Here is a 21707-nt window from a genome sequence, read left to right as displayed (position 1 = left end):
CTGCACTTCTGACAAATTATGTGATGCTTGCCCCAGAATTTGCTCTTTTCCTTCTTCTTCTCTGTCTCCAATTTGATACCATTCTGTAAATTTAGGCTGACATTATAAATTGCTCTAGGAGGACCAAAATCACGTTTTTCAGCACACATGCCTGTCACTTTTTTTTTTTTTTTTCACTTCAAACACCAGGTTGCCCAATTATTTTAACACTGTTGAATGAAGCAATGAATAGGCAAATAATGTCACTGAAAAAAGAGTACATGGAAATTTAGTGACATGTTTTATTGATGGACAGATGCCTCAGATGTGTTTTTGTTCAGCAGATATAATTTTACTATTAGTTAATGTAAGAAATAGTAATTAAAATCTCACGCTGGAGGTCTAAATGCAATAGTTTATGTATATCCTGAGAAAAAGGAGGAAAAAATGCCCAAAAAAGAAACTGAAAAAAAGGATTATTCCTTCTAAATAAGATTTCAGGATGTCTAAGCTATCCCATCTCCTCAAATATAGGAGGTGATAGCTGAAGACAGACCCTGTGCTGTCGCTCTCCCTACGCCTCAAGGTTACCAGTGCTTCACAAGCATTTGGTGTCAGGTCCCAGTCTCTGCTCGGTGAAAAGCTGTCTCTGATGCCTGGATGTTGAAAATACACTGAAGATTTACTCTGTGATGTGATCTAATGGCATCCAGGCAGCAGCTACACAGCTACAATTCCTGCTCACAGGCTGAGTTTAGGAGTGTCAGGGCTTTCTTGCCATGCAAATAATTTTGGAAGTCCTGATGCAGAGATTATGCCCAGAGTATTTATCTTTATAAAAATCCTTTGAGATTTATTCATACAAAAAGCTTGTTGCATTTCTTACTCCTTAAGGAGTTTTATTAGCTTATTTGCTTATTAGCAGGGACAAATTAACAGGTAACTCTACACACTAATCAACAGAAAGGTAATAAAACATCTTGAGTACAACTGAAAAGGAGATGCTCATGATATGAGTCTAAATGTTTGTTTTCTCAAAAAAGGGCAGCCTCAAAACAGTAACAGCAGGCAACAACAACAGCAGACAACAATAAATAGCATTTAACCTAAATCCCTGGCAAGTAGAATAAAGATTTCTCAGATCATTCCCTCCCATCCCCTGAGTCACTGACTGTAGCTGCTTTCCTCTTCTGCAGCCCAGTCCATGAACGAGTTAACAACCACTAAGTGGCCCTCTTAACAAACATCATCTCAACTCAAATATGATAGATTAACATGTCTGCTACACTTTGTGCATTTTATTGGGCAATGAGATCATAGGAAACTTGAAATATTTGAGTAATAATCTTTACTCCTCTTTTTCATAATGTAGAACTCCATGGATTAACCATCCAACACTGCATTTGCTATTGCAAGCAGGGTTTCTGTGCCCTGGAGAAAGCATGTGTGTACTAAAAAATCTGACCAAAATTTGGTCAGGGAGGCCAGACCTGACCAACACTTGATTCCACCAGCAAGGAACAGTAGCCAACATTTTCTCTCAGGAAAATGGACACTGCAACTGAAATGGAAATCCTGGCTGGGAGCAGACAGGACATACATTGCTCCTCCAGTGGACATGACCAGAACACTCTCTACAAACCATGAACCAGTTAATGACCTGCTGTCACACATTATCGTCACAAATGGCCAAACATTTAAATCCTACACTTAATTTGCCACAGAGAGCACGCTGATACCTTCACAACAGCTTTCCTTTGTGAATTCTAGCCTGAAAACTCCTCAGCAGCAGCCCATCAAGGTAGGATGAAATCACATCACTCAAATGTCTTCCACTGCTCTTTCCCCCACCAGCCTCCTCTAATTTGCTTTGCTGCAAAAGGATTTTGTGATGGAAAGTTATTAAATCACCAAGCCCATGACTTCTTCGTCTTGACAGTAGAATAGACTAAATGACCTTGGCTAATTTGAATGAGCCACATCATGCTCTATTGAGGCAAAAATATAGGAAAGACAGTAATATACAAGAAATTGGATGTTTGGATGCTGAAATGAGGACATATAATAATACTAAACTATAAAAATTGAGCCTTCAGCCAGACAAATAGAGTTCTTTACTAGCAGCTCTATTCCAAAGCAAAACCACACAGGATTTTGTGTTTTTGTTTGTGTTTTTTTTGTTGTTGTTGTTGTTGTTTTGTTGTTTTTTTTTTTTTTTTTTAGTATTTTAATGCCCTCACTTTTTTCTCTTTTCTGCCTCATAATCCAAATGGAAGCCTTGATGCAGAATGCAGAGTGGTCACAGTGGGAATCATTCCAAATGTTGCCCAATGGTTTCAGCAGCCCCACTGGTCCATCAGGAGCTCTGGGAGATTTCCTGGGGATTCCAGGATTGAGTAACCTCATGTGAGGCTTTGTACATCACAGCCTTAAAGGATGAGTGATTTAAGGCTTGTCAGAATAAATCAAATGAGTTCACAGGGAATTCTGATGCAGGTGAGCATTACTTCCAGAAAAACTCTCATGAGAAAACGGAGGGACATTTATAACTCCTGACTGTTTTAGGGGGGTTTTGTTACCTTGTTACACAACTGCACTAGGGAAAAAAAAATAGTAAGACTGGGATCTAAATGTAGGTCCATATCTCTCAGATTTATATGTTTGCATCATTCTTGAAAGGTCTGAATTTTCCTTAAAATTCTGAAATTTTTATTTTCCCTCTGGCAAACACTACTTAAAATTTCCCAGTGCTTCAGCTGTAGAAAGACCAGAACAAAACATGACTGAGTAATAGCAGCATTTATCTTCATCTTCTGATAACAATTCATTCAAAAAGCCTAAACAGAAAAACAATACTCTGATTATAGGCTGCTAAAACAGAACAACTTTTGGCCAAAACTTCTCAATGTGTGTTCTGCAGTTTTTTAATACTAAATGATCCAGAGTTTGCCCTTGAATATTTTATTGATTAAAGATTACAGAGATTATGGTTCAGATCATAGTTAATAAAGATCTAAATAATCTGAAGACTTGGAAGGATTGTATTTGCACTGGTATTTTTTTGTAGTATTCTTTTAGCATTTTCTGTCTGGAAAGCTAAAATATTAGCACAGATGTTCCAGGAGCTACTAAATAATAAGTTAGTTAATTAAAAAATGAGATCTCCATATTCTGTACAAGTTTTAGTTCCCTATAGCACTAACTCAGACCAAATCCCAATTCTGGCACACCACTTTCAATTATGTGCCATATACAGATATATAAAGCACTGATTTATAAAACTGTCCATCTCTGCAGCCCTACAAAATAACCCTCACCTTTACTAACATTCATGGGATTGTGACTGGAATTCTCTAGAAATTTTCTTAATACTTCTATCTAATGCTTTACATACTCAAGAGCAGGTAACTCCAACTACCCTATAACAGAGATTTGCCTGAGTCATTCCTAATACTTTCAGGAGGAAAAAAACCAAATAAGAAGAAGTATTTTAGCCTTCAAAAGACCTCAAAATCAGACTGCAGCCACATGAGCCCAGCTTTAACTCACCAGAGCCACAGTCAGCTCCAGCCCCATACTGGGATGAGCCCTGTGAAAGAAAGACTTGGAGCTAAAAAGTTCAGTTTGCCATAATTTGGCAGCTCCCTGGGGCAGGAGACTTCTCAGCTCATTGCTCAGCTGAGCAGTAAAAGTGGCTGCAAATGCAGCTGAAATAAAGGCCTGGCTCTCCAAATAAGCCTGAAGAGTTGTGTCAAAGAAAGAAGTTTAATTGCCAAGAGCAGATCTGGAGCAGTCTTCAACTAGAACTACTCAAGCTTGGCTCTAGTTTTGGCATTGGTAAATTTTGTCTGAGCTTTAGCAACTCTCCCATGAGCTGATGGGTTGAACTCCCCATTCAGCAGGGCTGGATCATGCTGGAATTATTGGAATTTTCAGAAAGCTGAACAGCCCAAGTATAAGCTTTATAGGAGGGGTTAATATATATTTTGATTTCTCCCTTATTCAACCTCTCCAAAGCATTCTTCAATTAGATAAAAAATGGAAAGGAATCCAAAATGACCAAATACAGATGTCTTATCACCATTATATGCTCTGAGGTTTAAATCCAGTGAATTATACACCCCTTTCTCCTCTGAAGGACATTGGAACACATAATGTGAAACAACCATGCATAATAAAACATTTTTTATTTCATATTGCCACAACCTCTCCTGAATTTATGCATTACATTCACCTGCAAAAAATGCATATGTGCCTGAAATAAAAGATGACAATACAGGAATGTCATTGTATTTACTACTATTTCCTTGAAATTTCCCATACATTACCATTTCACACTGGAGCAATGACCATATTTCCCCTTGCCAGGGAAAGGTGCAGGCCTGAATACAACTCTAAAAGATCCTTAATAATGAATTAACATGAGAATGTTACATTTAGAGAAAGAAATTAGAATAATTCCACTTACTGGATGCTTATCCTCCATTAGCTCTTAGAGATTTCACCCCTTTGGAGTTACCTGTGCCTTGAAATGGGCTTTGACCTGGTGACACCCCCATATTTCAAACCATAAATGATTTTCCAGGTGCTTGGACTGTGACTTATTTACACAGCACTATCAGTGTCCCCAGCAAGAGATGATTTTAACCCAGCTGGTTGACCAGCTTGGCTCCTTGCAATTCAATATTGAGAAATTGCTGTTGCCTTCCTCGATCACAAATTTCACATGACCACTGTAAATTACTGCACAATTGATAATGCCACTCTTGTAACATAAAGGAAAAATTAATAGTTTGGCTGGATTTCTGAAGTAAATTTGCAAATTTTGGCCACGTAAATGAATCCAAAATATGATTGTGTGTTAAAGACTCAGAAAGTAATGAGGAATGACTCAAAAGTTACCCAAACATTTTTCTGATAAACAGATATACATATATATATATATATATATATATACAGAGGGAGAGAGAGAGAGAGAGAGAATAATAACAACTATAAGGACCTCATACCAAATATTCGATATACAGGAATGTAACATAATGACACTTTAGTTGCAGCTGTTTGTAACAAACTACAGGATCATAATGTAAAATTATGGCTTTCTATATTCTTTGGCTCTGTTGACAGAAATGTGTCCACTGATATTTTCAATTCTGCCCCTAATAAGCATGTAAAAACATGGAACTGCCACAAAAATCAATATTAATGAGTTGTTAACCATTTCCTAAATGAGGAGGCAGTGTGACACTTCGTTATGTAGTTGCTCTGTGTGGTCTAGCAGAAATATTTATTTAGAACGTTTTACCAAGTTCTATGGTGATTTATTAAAGCAGACATTAATTTTTCCACTGGGAAGCTTTCATATTCATGTATGGTAATAAAGAAAGGAGTGGGAATCAACATGAACCTTACAAAGTGTATTTGAGCATAAATTAAAAGGACGTGAATATAGATTGGGTATTTTATGTGCTATCACATTCCAAAATACAGGACAGATGTACAATAAGAAAAGCAAAACATATGTCATTGCCACTAACATAGGATTATACTTTTAGTCTATATTTTTTTTTCTGATTTCACTAATCTTGTGGTTTAAAGACTTAAAATACAATAAAAATATAAGACAGTTATAGTATAATAATTATTCAGCACTGGAGATTTTTAATCCTCTGTCTTTTAATCTAGAGTAATTTACAGAAAACCATGAAATATTGAGGAATGTAAATTTAAACAGAAAATAATGAATCAATGCTATTCTCTGAAAAACACTCACCTGCAACTTCAGAAAGTTTCAGTATAGGCCAAAAAGTGCTTTGCCCACTTTAACTTCTGGGGCTTTCTTTGGATGCAAAGCCCAGTGCTAAACCCAATATGCTGCAACAAATTTTGATTTTGTGTAATGCTCATTGAACAAGGACTATAAAACAGCTGAGCCTTCAAGAAAAGAAGTGATTCCTATCACTGTGAATAAGAATTTTCATATATTTTATGACAGCCTCTATCCTCACCTGGTTATGTAAAAATAACTATTTGTATTTTTGTGAAGTCAGCAGTATTGTACTGAGTAATTCCAGATGGCTTTTTTTTTTCCTAATTTTAATTTCTTTTTTCCATGTGGCTTATTTTTTGGTGTGGGCTTAGATTTTGCTCTGACAGCTCTGAAAATATGTCCACATGAAATTTTAAATTCTAATTTAACTTTCTGAACTCTACCATTAATTGTATCTTTCACTGTGTATTGTCATTTTGCATTGCAGCAGAAGTCCCAGCACCTGTCTCTGAATTTCTGGTTTAGAAGATGAGATCTGTTGAAAATCATCAACAATCATTCATCTGGAAATCTTCTTATTAAAAATAACTGATTCAAAGTATCCAAGATTTGGCCCTAAAGCTATCCCCAGTGCAGACCTCAAAAAGTCATCTCAGTTGAGTTGATTTATTAAATACCTGACCTTCGCCAATTTCTATTTAAGATTTCTCATTGTCAGAATTTGGTGACTACATTATTAAACAGTAGATTATTTGCATAAAACCCTCCTGAAACAAAGTCCTCCATGCAAAATAATGCTCATAGCAAATTTAATATATTTTTCAGTGGTTTTCTTTGTCTTTTTTTTTTTTTTTAATTTGTTGTTGTTTTTAAAGCAGAAGTTATAAGGAAAAGAAAATTCATTGTGGCAAACATTGTTTGTGCTGCCCAACTTTTGCTCAGTAAATTTTCCTCATCCTTCTTTTGATAGAAGAGTTTCCATCATAGCAACTAAGGCAGGAAAAGTCTGAAAATCTCTGTGTGTCTTTTACTTGCATTTGGTTCACACAAAATATTTTTTAGAATTAACTTGAAACGCGTTTTTATCAGCCCTCTTTTGGATGTTTTACATATATTCCCACACACATATATACCTATATGTATTCCCAAGGAGTAGATTCTGGTTCTCTTTGAACTCAAGAAAGAAAATGCAGTGGAAGAGTTGAGGGCAAAGCAATTTTCACTCACCCCTGCAATGAACTCCTTCGTCGTAGCCATCGGAGCAGTCGTAGACCCCGTTGCAGAGCTGGGACAAGTGGATGCATTTGTTGATGCCAATGCAGCTGATGAAATTTGGGCTGCACTTGAAATCTGATTCCTCAGGACCTAAAGAACAGATGGAAAATTTCTTACATATGTTTTTACATCCACCACAAGGCAAAGAAAGTTCTGCACCTTGTTTCCTTTTTAAAGCAAAGAAAGTTCTGCACCTTGTTTCCTTTTTAAAGCTAAGGGTGACACTCTGTGTATTAGTTCATTTTGAAGAATTTGTTCATTTGGAAGATTTTAGGGCCTTGTTATCACACATACAGTCATCAAGAAATAATTAATGCAATTACAAATCAATGGCTCAGAGGATTATTTCCTAAAATACAGGTGTTTTGCAGTTGCTACAATAAGCTTTGTAGACACTAAAAAGCACCATAAGATTTTCAACTGACCTGTGAATATCCTATCAAGAGTCATATAATGAGAAATAGTTACCAGTATTTACTTCCACTATTGTGCTATGCAGATAATTTTAGATATTTATGAAAAAAACATATAAATGTCACATCTTTGTGGCTGCATTAAATGAAAGAAACTGTTGCTCCAGCCCAGGAGACTGCCTCAGAAACTGCACAGTCCAGGATGGAAGGGGGAGGATAATGATGATGTGATTGCTCCCTTTGGGATACCACCCCACCTGCAATCACTTCTCTCTGTCCCCTTTTCCCTGAAGTGTTTGGTTCAGGGAGTTTCGAGGAGCTTAGGGACTCTTGAGAATCACTTTTGTTTATCTCTCAGAAATGGTTCTGACTGATAAATTTCCCCCCATAATTCCACACTATAAAGACAGATTTTTAACACAGCAAAGAACATTTGGAGGTCTGAAGGGTTTGGCTCAGTTAGAGGTTGAACCATAATTTACACATTGTATATCATTAGCTACTCACAGGCCAAAAGGGTGGGAATTTTTTAGGAAAACAACTTGAACCTCCTGGAATTCTTGTGTTGGAGCTTTGGGTCTGTGACGAGCTCTGGCATCTTGTAACAGTCCTTTAGGGAAATCTATCCTTGGATGCACAGTGCTCAAGTGCAAGATGCTTTCACCTCCCTCAAGGCACTAACTCCAGGAGGAAGGACAGAAATCACTATCAGTAGCTGAAAGCCCTCTAATTAATAAGTTGAAAAATCTCAGCTTTCTCAAGTCTTGTCTCTTGGAGTCAGCAGGACAAACCATTTGAGGGGAATCTATAACTTCTATAACAAATGTGCTTGAGATGCCTCTCAGCACAGACCATTAAATAAAAAATCTAATATACAAAATTTGTCCCAATTAGAAAACCCCCAAGAGCACAGGGCAGTGCCTTCCTTCCCCAGGCAAAGCAGGAACCCCTAACAGGGCCCATCTCTTGTGCAGGAAAATGGGATGCAGTGCCCTGCTCCCTCCTCTGACCTTCCAGCTCCACACTTTGCACCCCTGAGGGACACCACTGGCATCCTTGAGGAATTCCTGATTACAGGGACACAGCATGCTGGGTCTAGGGGTGGAAAGGTAGTGCTTGTGGGGATGAAGGTACCCTGTCTCAAAGGATTTGTGTGCTCCCAGGATAAAACACAAACTATCCTCACCATGCTCCAGGCTGAACACACGCAATTCAAATATGGAGGGATTAAAATGTTTCACAAAGAAAACACATTCCCTGCATTTTTCAGTAAAATACACAAAGAACTTAACAACAGAACATTGAAAGTTGATCAAAATTGATCCTAGATGTCAGGATTTGCTGACTATGGTAATGAGGAAGAGAGAACCAGAGAGTTGGGTTTTAGGCACTTTATTGCTCATTTTGTACCCTGGAGGCAGGACACTTCATGCCATGAAGTATCCCATGTATCTATAGTACCTACAACCCCTAGTAGTGCCAGGCACTCCTCCAGGACCGGTTTGACTCTGCAGACCTTTCCAGGAAGAGCATAAATAAAGCAGCCCAAAGCTCAGTGCCAGGTAGGTAATATAAAACCACAAGGTTTCATTTGATTCCCACCTCAGCTGCATCAGTACTTGAAGGCACCTGACACATAAATAAAGCAAATTAATTATTTGATTTGCCAGTAATAACTTGCCTATTCTTTGTGTTGGAGCATCTGTGAGAATGTGAGGAGTGAAAAAGTGTTTTCTTCTAATACAGAGAATATTCTTTGAAAAAAAAATAGATCTGTGAAGCATGTCAACCATGGTACCTACACTACTATAAACTTTAGATCACTAGAGGGTTTTCATGCTTTAGCAAACAGAAAATTTCAGACTGTGACCAAAACTATAAAAACATATTTACATATATCCTAAATTTAATGAGTGAAAGAAGGAATCTCTGATTAACATTTAAACCTTTAATAGACTAATCTGACAGGTTCCTATCTATCACATTTTTGATTTGATGCTACTTGTTTTTAAAATACAAGATTCCTCCAGGACACAAACATTGTGCAATTATATACATATTGTCTAACTCAAAATACTAATAGAGGAGCTTCCTAATTAATATTTCTTTGATTGGGAACATAGGATGGGACACTGAATATCACTCCAGGAAGTATTACTCAAATTTTTTGTTTTGAGTGAAACTTTCTGCACCACTTGTGAAAGGAGAAGATTGGAAGTGATTCCCTTATTCATGTGATAAATTCATTTGTATTTTTGACTTGTTACAAGCATCATGCTTTGGAAGGCAACTTGACTTAAAAATGAAGATGAGCTTCAGCCCCAAAAAGTCCTGTTTTATAGAAGCTTTGTGACTTATTTTGTCTGCAAAAAACCTCTAAATGGTAATAAGTCTCAACCATCAACACCAGTAGAATAGAACAGCAGGCCTCCCTGCCCACAATTTCTATGACCTCTATTGGAAAAATCTAAAAAAAAATTAAAAAGCCAAATCAAGCTGCATGTTGTGATGCCTTTGAAGCAGCACTAGCTTCTTCCACTGAATCCTTCCCAGCTGCTGCACTTTCTGAAATGCCTAATGCAAATAAAGAAGAGTAGCTTTTTATCTTGTTTACACCTCTTCACTCTCCCTTTAACAGACAGCTACTTCTGGCAGTGTTATCAAGTGAACTTGGGGAAAAGGAATTTAAAAGTGTTCTTCTTCAAAATAATCTCGGTGTATTTTACATCAGTGCAAGAATGCTAAGAATATAAAAGACTGATGGTGTCTTTTCTTCCCTTCAAAAGACATAATAATTCCTAGGTTTGCCAGTTGGTGGAAAAATAGTCAAAACTACTGGCTGCAATTATGGTAATACAACATCTCGATGTTTCAAACATTCATCCTGGGACGCTGCTTGGAGGGCAAAGAGGATGCAAGCAGCTCAAGAGAGTCGGCTCAGGAAGCAGAATATCCAAGTGTTTCTGTGAGTAATTGTCTGGGAACAGATGGCAGAGGAATGGGGAAAGAGCTGAGCGGCAGAAGCTGAGCCAGTGCCATGGGGGAGCCCCCCAGGGCCACGGGGGAGCCCCCCAGGGCTGCAGGCAGGGCTGTCCCAGCCCTAGGGGAGGGTGTTTGGGGACTGGGTGCTTCCCTAGGGACAGGGGGTGATGGTCAGGTTTGGTGAGGGTGCAAAGGCCAGGCACATTCCATTCCAGGTGCACAGATTATTGCTGCTTTCCCCGAATCTCCAGAAAACAACCTGTGCCCAGAGACAGGCCAGAAACAAGAGAGAGATTAATATCGGGTCCAGATTGCTTTGGCTGTCAAATGACCTGGGAAAGCCATTTCTGATTTGGTCACACCGGGTCACACTCACTGGAGGGAAACTGGACAGAATTTTGGCAAGACCTGTGCAGGTCACAGGGAATCCAGCTCCAGCCCCTTCAGGGAAGGGACCCTCCGGTCAGGAGGGTTGGGAAGAGGTCAGGAAGTGCTTGTGATGTCCTCCAAGAGGAGACAAGGGAAGGAGTCAATCACAAACTGTGGGTTCACACTAAAGAAGCATCACGAGAATGTATTAAAGGCCTTTGTCAGAACCAGCAGAGACATTTCACCATGGACTCCTCATAGGACATCTGTGAATTTGTGCTTAATGAAAACTCTGCCTGCCTCACCTCAGGCTCCTGCTCCCCTACATTTCAAACTGGAGAATGCAACTAAGGCTCTACAAACTGGCTACTTCCACTATTTTTATTACCATGTATACTACTGTTAATTAGCCAAAATTATGAATGGACATTATTTTATTATGTACATTTCCTTCTTCTGAAGAAAACATTCTCTTAGAGAAACATTCTCTCTAACCTAACATAAATTAAGGTACAACTTCACATACTAAGTTTAGGGGGGTTGCAAAGTATGACAAAAGGCTATTTGCAAATTTCCATCTGTACTTGGGTACACAACACAAATTCAAGGCTCACAGGAAGTTATTAAATTACAGTAAAACATACACATCCATTTATTGGAAATTCAATAAGTGGTGCTCCTATTTGACAACTGTTACCAAAAAAAGCATCAAAGCTGCTACTTCTGTGTTCATTTTTTCACCTTTGTCTCTCTCAGCTATGTTTATACAAAGCACTTTCTCCTTGAACAACTTCGGCAAGTAGCTGGAATTTTAAGCAAGAGACGAGGCAGCCAATTGTGGTACATCCTTTTACATCACTGTGTCCAATTTACCTCAAGACCAGCGGTTTTTGAGCAGCTCTAATCCTGGGCTGTCCTCAGCCATGAGAACTAATTCTACCAAACTGTGGGAGGTCTTCAAAATTCCTGTTGGTGTTGTACATCAGTGACTTGCACATCCTTCCTGCTCTCCTAAGTGTCTTGTTGGAGTGAATCTTCTCCACAGTGAGCAGTTATCCTGAACAAAACCTTATTCCATGGCCTTTGAATTCAATTCTATCTTAAAGAAGAAGAATCAACACAAATTTTGGGATCGCTCTGGATAAATATGGGTTTAAATGAAAACACTATGGTAGATAAGAGTATATGGCTTGTCAAACACAAATATAAAATTGTGAGGATTTTTTCTCTCTGTTAACTTTCCTCCAAAGCACTGCTGGTGAACCATTTCTACTGTGACTCAGAGTGTGGAAGATGACATTTAAATCTGCAGATTTGATTTCAAAACTTTATTCTTTAAAAATCACTCTTGGCAGCAAGAAAAAACCTGCAACATGCGGCCAAAGTAACGTAAAATATCTGATACAATTTTAATTGTGAGTAGTCTTCTCACAGGTGGGGTTTTTGATTTATATTCTGCCCAGTTCATTAAAAACCAGAGATTTCAAAAGTGCTTATCTTTTAGAATACTTATAATCACAACATCTTAAAGTCATGTCTCTGCCCCTGCCAAGACAAGACATACTGTACCTTAATGAAGACATTGTTTTTATGGGAAAATTAGATGGTTTTGTATTGTGTTTTTGTTTTTTTTTTTTTTTTTTTTTAACTTAAATATTTGAACTCTCACAAGAGGTTGAATACCAGGTATTAATTGCTGTATTTATAGGTTCATGTAAGTGTAAACTAAACACATGGGGTATCTAATGGTATGACAACTGCTTTATAAAGACAATTTTTACACAGACTAGAGGCACATTTCTAATACCAAGACTTTGAAACACTGGGATAAATGTATGGAAATGATTTAAAATCCTTACTCTGTGCCATCTTATATATATACAAAGAAAGAATTTCATATTTAATAAGGATTTATGCTGCATAAGTAACCCCTTAGCCATAGTTACTTTTATCCACATGCTTCATTCAACCATGCAGACTGATAATTAATATAAATTTGAAGTCACCTTCAATCAAATCAGGTATTCAGCTGCCCATGTAAGGAGAATAATAAACATTTACAGCAGGATGTGGATAACTGAAAAGAAGAGTGAAGTAGAAGTACTGAGCTGTAACAGCACAAGAAGTGTAAACTCTGACCTCGCAGACACAGCATTTTATCTCCAAAATAACGCTTCAAAAAAACCAATAAAATCAGTGGCAACCACTGGCTTTGTGAGTTGGCAAGTGAGCAAATGCAGCTCCAGCACACAGAAGTCATGGCTTATGACCAAAGCTAAGAGAGGAGTTAAGACTGTCAAAACCAACACCAAAGCAAACAGAAACAAAAGAGAAAATGAAGAACTTCAGAAATCAGAAAATGCCTTTGAGTCACCACAGTCTGACCAGCAGTTATCTGTGCTGGCTCCACTTGTCACACACCTGGTGACAAGTGTCTGCTCTTCACCTGGGGGATGTCAACAGCTCCTTCTGCTCTGCATAGGCAGCAGAAAACCAGCTACCTAGTCAAATTCCCAAATCCCATCAGAACAGCTACCCCAGCCAAACATTCCCAAATCCAATCAGAACAGCTACCCCAGCCAAACATTCCCAAATCCCATCAGAACAGCTACCCCAGCCAAACATTCCCAAATCCAACCAAAACAGCTACCCCAGCCAAACATTCCCAAATCCAACCAAAACAGCTACCCCAGCCAAACATTCCCAAATCCAACCAAAACAGCTACCCCAGCCAAACATTCCCAAATCCAACCAAAACAGCTACCCCAGCCAAACATTCCCAATCCCATCAAGGGCTTGCATTGCTCAGTTTAAGTCTCCTCTTGAATCCTCAGCTCAGTTTTGTGCTCCTCATACACAACAGACTTTGAGGAGCTGGAGCGTGTCCAGGGAAGGGAACAGAGCTGGGAAGGGTCTGGAGTACCAGGAGAGGCTGAGAGAGCTGGAAAGGGGCTCAGCCTGGAGAAAAGGAGGCCCAGGGGGGAGCTTGTGGCTCTGCACAACTCCTGACAGGAGAGGGCAACCAGGTGGGGTCTGTCCCTTCTCCAAAGTTTTGGGACAATAGAAAATGGAGTCAATTTGCACAAGGGGAGGTTTAGATTGGATATTGGGAAAAATTTCTGCCTCAAAAGGCACTGGGACAGGTTGCCCAGGGCAGTGGTGGGGTCACCATCCCTGGAGATATTTAAAAGACAATGTGGCCCTTGGAAACATGAGTTAATGGTGAACACAATGGTGCTGGACTCAATAACCTTATCGGGCTTTTCAGACCAAAATTATTCTGTGGTATATAATTTGGTCAGTCAATAAATATAATAATAGTAGCAATAATAATAATAATAATAATAATAATAATAATAATAAATAATATTTTTTTTAAATCCACATTAAATTTCCCTTCCAAAGGATGGTTCCCAATTCTGTGCATTACAGCAGACAAAACAGTTCAAGATGTTATCTGGCTGTAAAGCTTAACAAGGCTCACAGTGGCTGACAAAACTCCCATTCCTGGACTCCTGTGACACCCTTAGCACCAGAATTGTGCACAAATGAACTCACAGGTGCAGCACACAGCATATGGATATTGGCTTTATGAGCATCACACTTTTAGAGTAATGCTCTACACTCCCCTTCTCCTCTGTGTGGGTTTGTACACACCAGACAAGCAAACAGCAAGACAGTCTAAATCTATTACACAACAGCTTTGATTTTTTAAATACTTCATTTCAAACCTGTTTGCACAGTGCCACGCTAAGGGCTCTGTCAGCTCTGTTTGAGATGGCTTTTCAGCAAACACTTCCCCTCTGGCTCTGTTTCCTTCTCACTGCTTTCTGCGTGTCAGACACTTGCTCATCTTCACTGCACAGATGTAAATAATTAACAGAGCCACAGGACTCATCCTTTCCCCTGTAATGGAGCTGATGGCCACTGGAGACAGGGGAAAGCTGTGCTGAAGGTTGCACAAAAGCTGATGGAGAGGAAAAAAGAGGTGGAGGGAATCCTTCTGAAACAGCTCAGCACTGAAACATTACCCAAAAATCCCTCTGGGCAGCGTCAGGCTGGGGGGGCTGGAGGCAGAGCACAGCTCTTGGGGGGTTCAGGCCAAGAGCAGCCACCAGAATTGGGACCTGAAGTAAGTGTAGTTTCCACCTAACATCAACATTGCCACTAAAGCTATAAAAGCCATGCAGGTATTCAGATTGATAATAGTAAAATCAGCTCATTAACAGCAAAGTCCATCTCTAGTCCTAAATGAAGCTGGATGTCTTGTATCCCCAGACTATCTCAAACTAGAAAATTCACCTAGCAAAGAGAGAAAAGATCACCTACTCAGCCAACCTCCATCTAATGCTACCATTCAACAAGACTGGGGTTATTTTTTTCACTGAACAGATCTAAATGTAACCATTTCTGGATTGAATACAAACAAAATGAGTTTTTTTTTTTTTTTTTTTTTTTTTTGCTTGGAGGTTGTTTGTTTGTTTGTTTGTTTATTAACAATGTTCAGGGTGATCAGTGAAATCCATGGCCACAACTGGAACACCAAACCTTACCTCATCCTTACTGCTCTGCAGCCTGTCTGGTTACAGAAATAAACAAGAGTAAGTGATGGCAAAGAGAAGAGGAGAGGAACCGAGACTAGTGTAGCCCGGGGAGTTCCAGTATTCATTCTCTTGGTGTGAGGAGCTCAATGTAATAAATAAATTAATAAATGTATAGTGCTCAAACACTGCAACACTGTACCAGAATGAAAATTAAGTTCAGGGGAGAGGGTAACACAAACACGTAACTTTACTTTATAGAGGAACTGACAAGCACCTAAAGTATAAAATACGCTTGTGCTTGCATTTTTTTCTGATGTCAGGGAAAATTATACATTCAAAGAATTGATGAGGCTGGAATGTCTACTGTTATTGTCAGCAGGGTTGCACCCCTATGCAAAATGACATTTTCATTCCTATGGAACAGGTTAAAAAATTCAGTCTTTACAAAAGTCAAGACAAATATCCTCATTTTTGCCATTTTGCTTAAATCAAAGCCTTCTCTCTACTGCTTCATATGCACATATGACCTACTACCATGCTAATATGGTACCTCACCTTTCCCATTCCCCATTCTATAATAACCTGGAATTGTGAATATAGATAGAAGAAACACATCTTCCATAGTTTTTAGTCCTCTGATATGGCTTAAATATTCTGAAATTTCACCTTTCACCTTAGAATTTTCATTTCAAATTGCTGTAAATGAAAAGATGTAGTCTTGCAATATTAGATAGTATGGAAGTTAAAGCATTATCTCACACAAGCTATCAAAAAAACCCTCTTTGCAGTCAGGAAACACTAATCAAGATATTTATCTGTAGAGAAAACTGGTTAGGGCTTTGGAGAAAGAATGAAGAACTGACAAGAGAATGTATCTAGCATGAATTTTTCTTAAAAATCAAATCTCTGTCTAGTCTTGCAAATCTCAGTGATGGAGTAGTTTGTTTTTTTTATTAAAAACAACAATAAAACAATTCTTGCCATTACAATCTTCCATCACAATGGTCCAACATAATACAGTTATGCATCAATGCATTTTATATCTTGTTCAATGACCACAGCTTCAGCTTGAGCAGTAAAACTTCACAGAGATGAGAGAATTTGTGCTCTTTGCCACAGACCCTAAAAATTAAAAACATAATCCACACATTTACTAAGCTCTTGCATGTAGTATTTATCAGAATATAAAGGGAGGTCCTTGTATGTACCAACACCAGCAAGTCGTGGATAATTTATATTCCCTGGTTATTTTTAGGGAATGGCTTTGCAAACATTTGTCAATGACGAGGAGAAAGAAAAAGAAAAAATATGTTCTCAGGAAGCAAAAATAATTAATATTCTTTGTACTTGCAGGGACAAAAAAAGCTTTGCTAATGGATTTTTTGGTGATTTACTACAACACACCACAGCAATAATTTATGATCAATGAAGTAAAAAATGAATATATTCTCATGTAGATGGTCACTCCTCATTAGTTATAAGGAACCTATTTTTAATTTGGAGATTTTGATTTAATTGGTGTCACACATCTCGAGGCAGCCTTGTGTCAACTGCTGTAGTGACTTGATGTCTGTGTGTGGCACAGCAGTGGCTGCTGCTGGGCTCTCACTGAGAAAATGGCACGAGGTGAACTAAAGCGTTAATTACCTAAACAATTAAAATGCCCAACACCAGCGAGATTGTAACACATCAACACTCGTGTTATAGATGGTTACATAGCCAAAGTGCATAAATGTCACTTGCAAATGTCCTTTATCAAGCAGTGTAGTCGTGCAATGGAACAGTTGGATGCAGCAGCCACGCAAAGCTCTGCAGCACCCCTAACAGACCTTTTAAAAAGTCTATTTGACATTGTGTGTGTGACACATTTACACACACCACTCCTCTCTTTCCATCGAGTTCCAGCTCAGCTCTTCATCAGACCCCGAAACTGCAGCCAAATAAGATTCCCTTCTAAGAAGATTTTAGTGGATCATCGCAATACCAAGCTCTGATGGAAACCCAAGGCCTGCGCCTTATGAACAGTTATGCACTCCCACACAACCTCAGAAATGTCTATGGACTGAGAAGGAATTCACCAAGCTCACTTTTCCATCAGCAGAACTGGAATTCAAACACACAAACAGTTCTCAAGCCCTAAATTACATAAAATTTCACATGGTTGGATGAAATTTGTAATGTAAGACATTTTTAAAAACAAGACAGGACCAGAACATGCATTGATACTTTAACTCCTAACTTTAAATAGCAAAACACAGAGTTTTCATCTCATTTGCAATGCTTTCAGACGTTTCAGCAGATGATGTTAATATCAACATGCACATTTTATTTATTTATTTAATGGTAAAAATTTACCATTAAAATGCTGTGTTCTATAATCACATGAAAAATTAGCTTTGAGGACCAACACTGTCTAAGTATTTGAGCTTTAAAAAAAAAATCTGTATTACTTATTCATTTTAAAGATTATCTTATATGTTTAATTCAGCTTTAACACAGAAACTTAGAAATAGTTCTCATGCATTTTTAAACCAAGTTAGGCAGTGTGCAATCATAAACTTATTCATTTTTATTTTGTACACAGACATATAAATTGCATCCAATTAAAGTAAGTGTCTTACTTGTTTTTTTGTACATAGTCATGCAGTGAAAGGATGAGAACCAATTTCAATTGCTCTAAGTACAAAATAAAACACTATAAAAGATTTAATCAGCTTTGTTGGAGTTTACAGTGTGTCAAAAATATAAAAATGGCAGGGTTTTGTGTTGTGCAAACACTGAGGGTCCTATTTGATTGAGTATTGGCCCATAACTATAAAGTGACCTGGAATTTCTTTCATTTGGAACAAAAAAATAACATATGTTGGTGTGTATATCCCAGTAAAATTTCCATCTCTCACAACATCCCTGTGTTTTCCCTTCTTTAGTGATGAAAATAGGAGAACAACACCTCAGATGGGCAAAAATATTAGAACAACTGGCAAAAGAATGCTGTATTGCTCACAGGAAATGTTCAATTAATAATTCTTAGAGACTTCTAAAAGGCTTTGTAGTGTTATAGGTACTACAACTCAGAGAGAAAAATAGTTTCACATGTTTACCAGCAAAAAATTAAACAGCTCTCCCTGCTCATTTTTGTGCTCTTAGAATAATTCTGAAGAGGCATTATTGAAGGTGATTCAGTCCTGGCTGTATCAGTTTCCCTACACAAAACCCAAAGTGCCTCCTGCTAACAGCAGACAAAAAGCCTGTGTCAGACACAGCTATGGTGTTTTTTAGCCCTTTCAAGGCAGATCTTCCCCCATTATTGAGCAAGTATTAATGAAATTCATGGGGAAACCTCCAGCTCATCCAGCTTCATTCCTTCTGAAAGAAGATGCTGCTGAACTCAAGGCCAGGAGCAGGAGCACCTCCAGATGTGATCCTTACCCACCTGCCCAGCAGCTCCTGGAGCTTTCGACAGGTGCAAATTGCAGAGAGCTGGAGAGCTCAGGGTGTGTCTGAGCTTTAAAATGTCTTTTGCAGTTCAACTCTGTATGATCAGAGAAAGAGAAATTGCTATTTCACCACTAACAGAATAGTCCAGACACTGGAATTTCCAGGAAGCCATGCCTGGCTTGCAGCAGAATCCTCACCAAGTGAAGGGGACTGGGGCATTAAGTCTGAAGAAGCAAGAGCAATTTCATGTGAAATACAGAGAGAATACATTGGGGTTAAAAGTGTTAATTGTCTGCTGAGTTCTGCTCACCAGACATTTCCCCCCTCATCACCAACAGCCTAGCCTCTCAGAGCTGAGCATGTAGATATTCACTCTTTGTTTATTTATTTACTGTTTGTAGATATTCACTGTTTATAGGATATTTTAAGCTTTCCATCATGTCCTAGAAGAGCTGAACACTTCAGAGAACTCAAGAGTAAAGGAAGTCCAGAAGTGCAGAGGCTTTGACAGAGGGCAATGAATGAAAACAGCCAAAATGCTGGAAGACAATAACCAAAACCACGTCCAGCTCTCCATCTTTTACCGTATCTGGCACCATCTTTTCTAAAACTTATAATGCCAAAAATCTATTCTATTATCTCAATCTTCTGTTTCTCTTCTTCTCTCTTCAAAAAATAGTGCTGCTAAGCCATGAGATTCATCATTTCTGACTAAGGAAATCACTTCCATCATGGGGAGCTTCAGAGAGTGTTTACCAAGAAATCCAGCCTTTATTGGTCTCAGCAAGGTCCAGCAGAGATGCGTGTGCCACAGAACAAGCTTTAAAAATTATACTCCAAGATGAGAAAACATCCTCTTGGTTTATTAAAAAAAAAATCTTTAAATGAATCCAAGACCTTATTAAAATCCTGTGTATAACTTAAATCACCATTAAAACAAACAAACAAAAATAAACAAAAAAACCCAACAAAACTTGTTATGAAATTATGAAATAAAATCAAACCTCTTCTATATAAATCTATGAAATAGTAATTACAATGGTAATTATATTACTTAGTTAAATTACCAAACATAGACATAAAACAAACACAACATTCTTGTTCTACATACACTATTTTTAGAAAGTATTTTATGTACCTGAACCAGAGGTTTACGGTAAAAAACTAATTGTGAGGTAAAAGTAGTGTGTTGAAGACAGAAATGAAAATATGCTTCTATTTTTAACAGGCATGGAATCCATTTTATGGAAAGTATTTCGTCTCTTTCACAATAGGACTAGTGGTAGAAAGATTTCCAGATAATTGCAACAGAGTGTACTGAGCTGGACTGATGATTGCTGTTAAGACTATTTCCTACAATATTGGGCTTTAACTGTCGAGACTCGAGATTTAAAACTATATTCAGGTGAACAGTTGTAATGTTTTCAAATATCAAAGCCAAGAAAGTGTCAAAATGGTTTATAAAGGAGATATATATTATGCTGGTTTTATATATAACAATCTAAACCTTAGAACATGCTACTTTGTCAAAATGAAAGTGGAGTTTCTGTCTAAAACTTTTTTTTTTTCTGTCTTGTGCTAACACGCTGTGACTCAACAGCTAAAGTTCAATATGAAAAAAAAAAACATATTCCTGGGCCTGTATTTAGCAAATATTCTAAAGTTCTTATATAGATCTGTTAAAAAAAAAAAAAAAAAAAAAAAACAACAGATTTAGACAGAAAAAGCATATAATTGTCCTGTAATTGCATGATGGTTAAAAACATATAACCCTTTCTATTTTTGTTGAATATATAAAGTGTTGACTAGACAGATAGTAACCTTCCCACTGGTCTACCTGTAGCAAACAGACCTGGGCCATATTGGTATGGAAATTTCTGGTATCAACTTGGTATTTTCAAGTCCAACTTTGCAATGAGTCCTCCTGTTCCAGGAAAGGGACGACATGAATGACATCAAACTGATTGTTTTGCTATTTCATATATAAAAGAGCCATACAAAAAATGTAAGACATGGTTCCAAAATATTACCAGTGACTCAGTATTCAGTAATTCTTGCTGAGAATCAGCAGTGCCTAAAAAAATGGACAGGCTCAGTGCAGCTGGGAATAAGTGCTGCAATTTAAGCATCTTTAGAGTAGGGACATTTATTGTTCACTTGAAATAGAAAGCAGAAATTTTCCAGGAAAGTGACAGTACATAACAGATATTGGTGGGGTATTGGTATTTTTTTAAGTCTACAGTGGTTGACTAAATAATGACAGAAATTCTATATTTGATAACTAGAGAAGACACATGGGTGAGTCTGAGTGCTGCCAGAATCATTTCCATCCTTTACAGACAAGTTCTAGGAGAAGTAACTCATTTATGTGAATATAATTTGAAGAAATTCCTTTTGTGGTTAGTGAACCTATCTGCAGTGCTCTGGCATTTGGTGAAGCACAAGAGTCACTTTATTCTGATGAAAGCAGCTCAGAAAGAAAAGACTGTAATATTCATATTTTACCTGAATGCATTCCTAAGGAATTTTAGGACACATATATTTAAAGGATTCAATTTAGAGCCTGCTACACTGACAATATTGTCCTATTAATCTCCAAAGTTTGCCTTTGTGCTGTATACTTCTGGAACTTAAAAAATAACAGAATTGTGCTCCTTTTCTTAGCACTGCTGAGTTTTCATCCATGCTCAACTCCTGTCAACCTCAGGCAGCTTCCACAAGAGCAGGATGTGATTTTAGTTATCACCCATTCACATTTTTTAACATTCAGCTTCTCACAAATAAACGTCTTTTATTTCTTTCCTAAGTAAAGCAGTCAATGGTGTCCACAGATATTTTGCTTTAAAAAAAAAGAAAAAAAAATATTTTGCAAATATTTAATTTTCTGTCTGTTTATTACCTCTCACACCTTCAGAAAGTTCTGGGTGTAGATCCAGA

At 37.9% G+C, this 21707-nt stretch overlaps 1 protein-coding gene and 1 long non-coding RNA gene across 2 annotated transcripts in view; one reads left to right on the top strand and one right to left on the bottom strand.

Annotated features, from left to right (window-relative positions):
- The window catches only part of LRP1B (LDL receptor related protein 1B), a 633449-nt gene that overhangs the window by 365568 nt on the left and 246174 nt on the right, over positions 1 to 21707 (bottom strand). The window contains exon 3 of the mRNA XM_068195161.1: positions 6977 to 7114. Within this exon, the coding sequence (XP_068051262.1) occupies positions 6977 to 7114 (138 nt within the window). The remainder of the gene's footprint in view (positions 1 to 6976; positions 7115 to 21707) is intronic.
- On the top strand, positions 2248 to 6726 carry LOC137476815 (uncharacterized). Its single transcript, XR_011000628.1, has 3 exons — positions 2248 to 2475; positions 6237 to 6347; positions 6628 to 6726. It is a non-coding gene; the product is annotated as an uncharacterized lncRNA (long non-coding RNA).

This window comes from Anomalospiza imberbis, chromosome 7, assembly GCF_031753505.1.
Source record: "Anomalospiza imberbis isolate Cuckoo-Finch-1a 21T00152 chromosome 7, ASM3175350v1, whole genome shotgun sequence".
In the NCBI taxonomy this organism is placed as follows: Eukaryota; Metazoa; Chordata; class Aves; order Passeriformes; family Viduidae; genus Anomalospiza; species Anomalospiza imberbis.
Note: the sequence above shows the minus strand (reverse complement) of the source record. Positions and strands in the feature narration are given on the sequence as shown.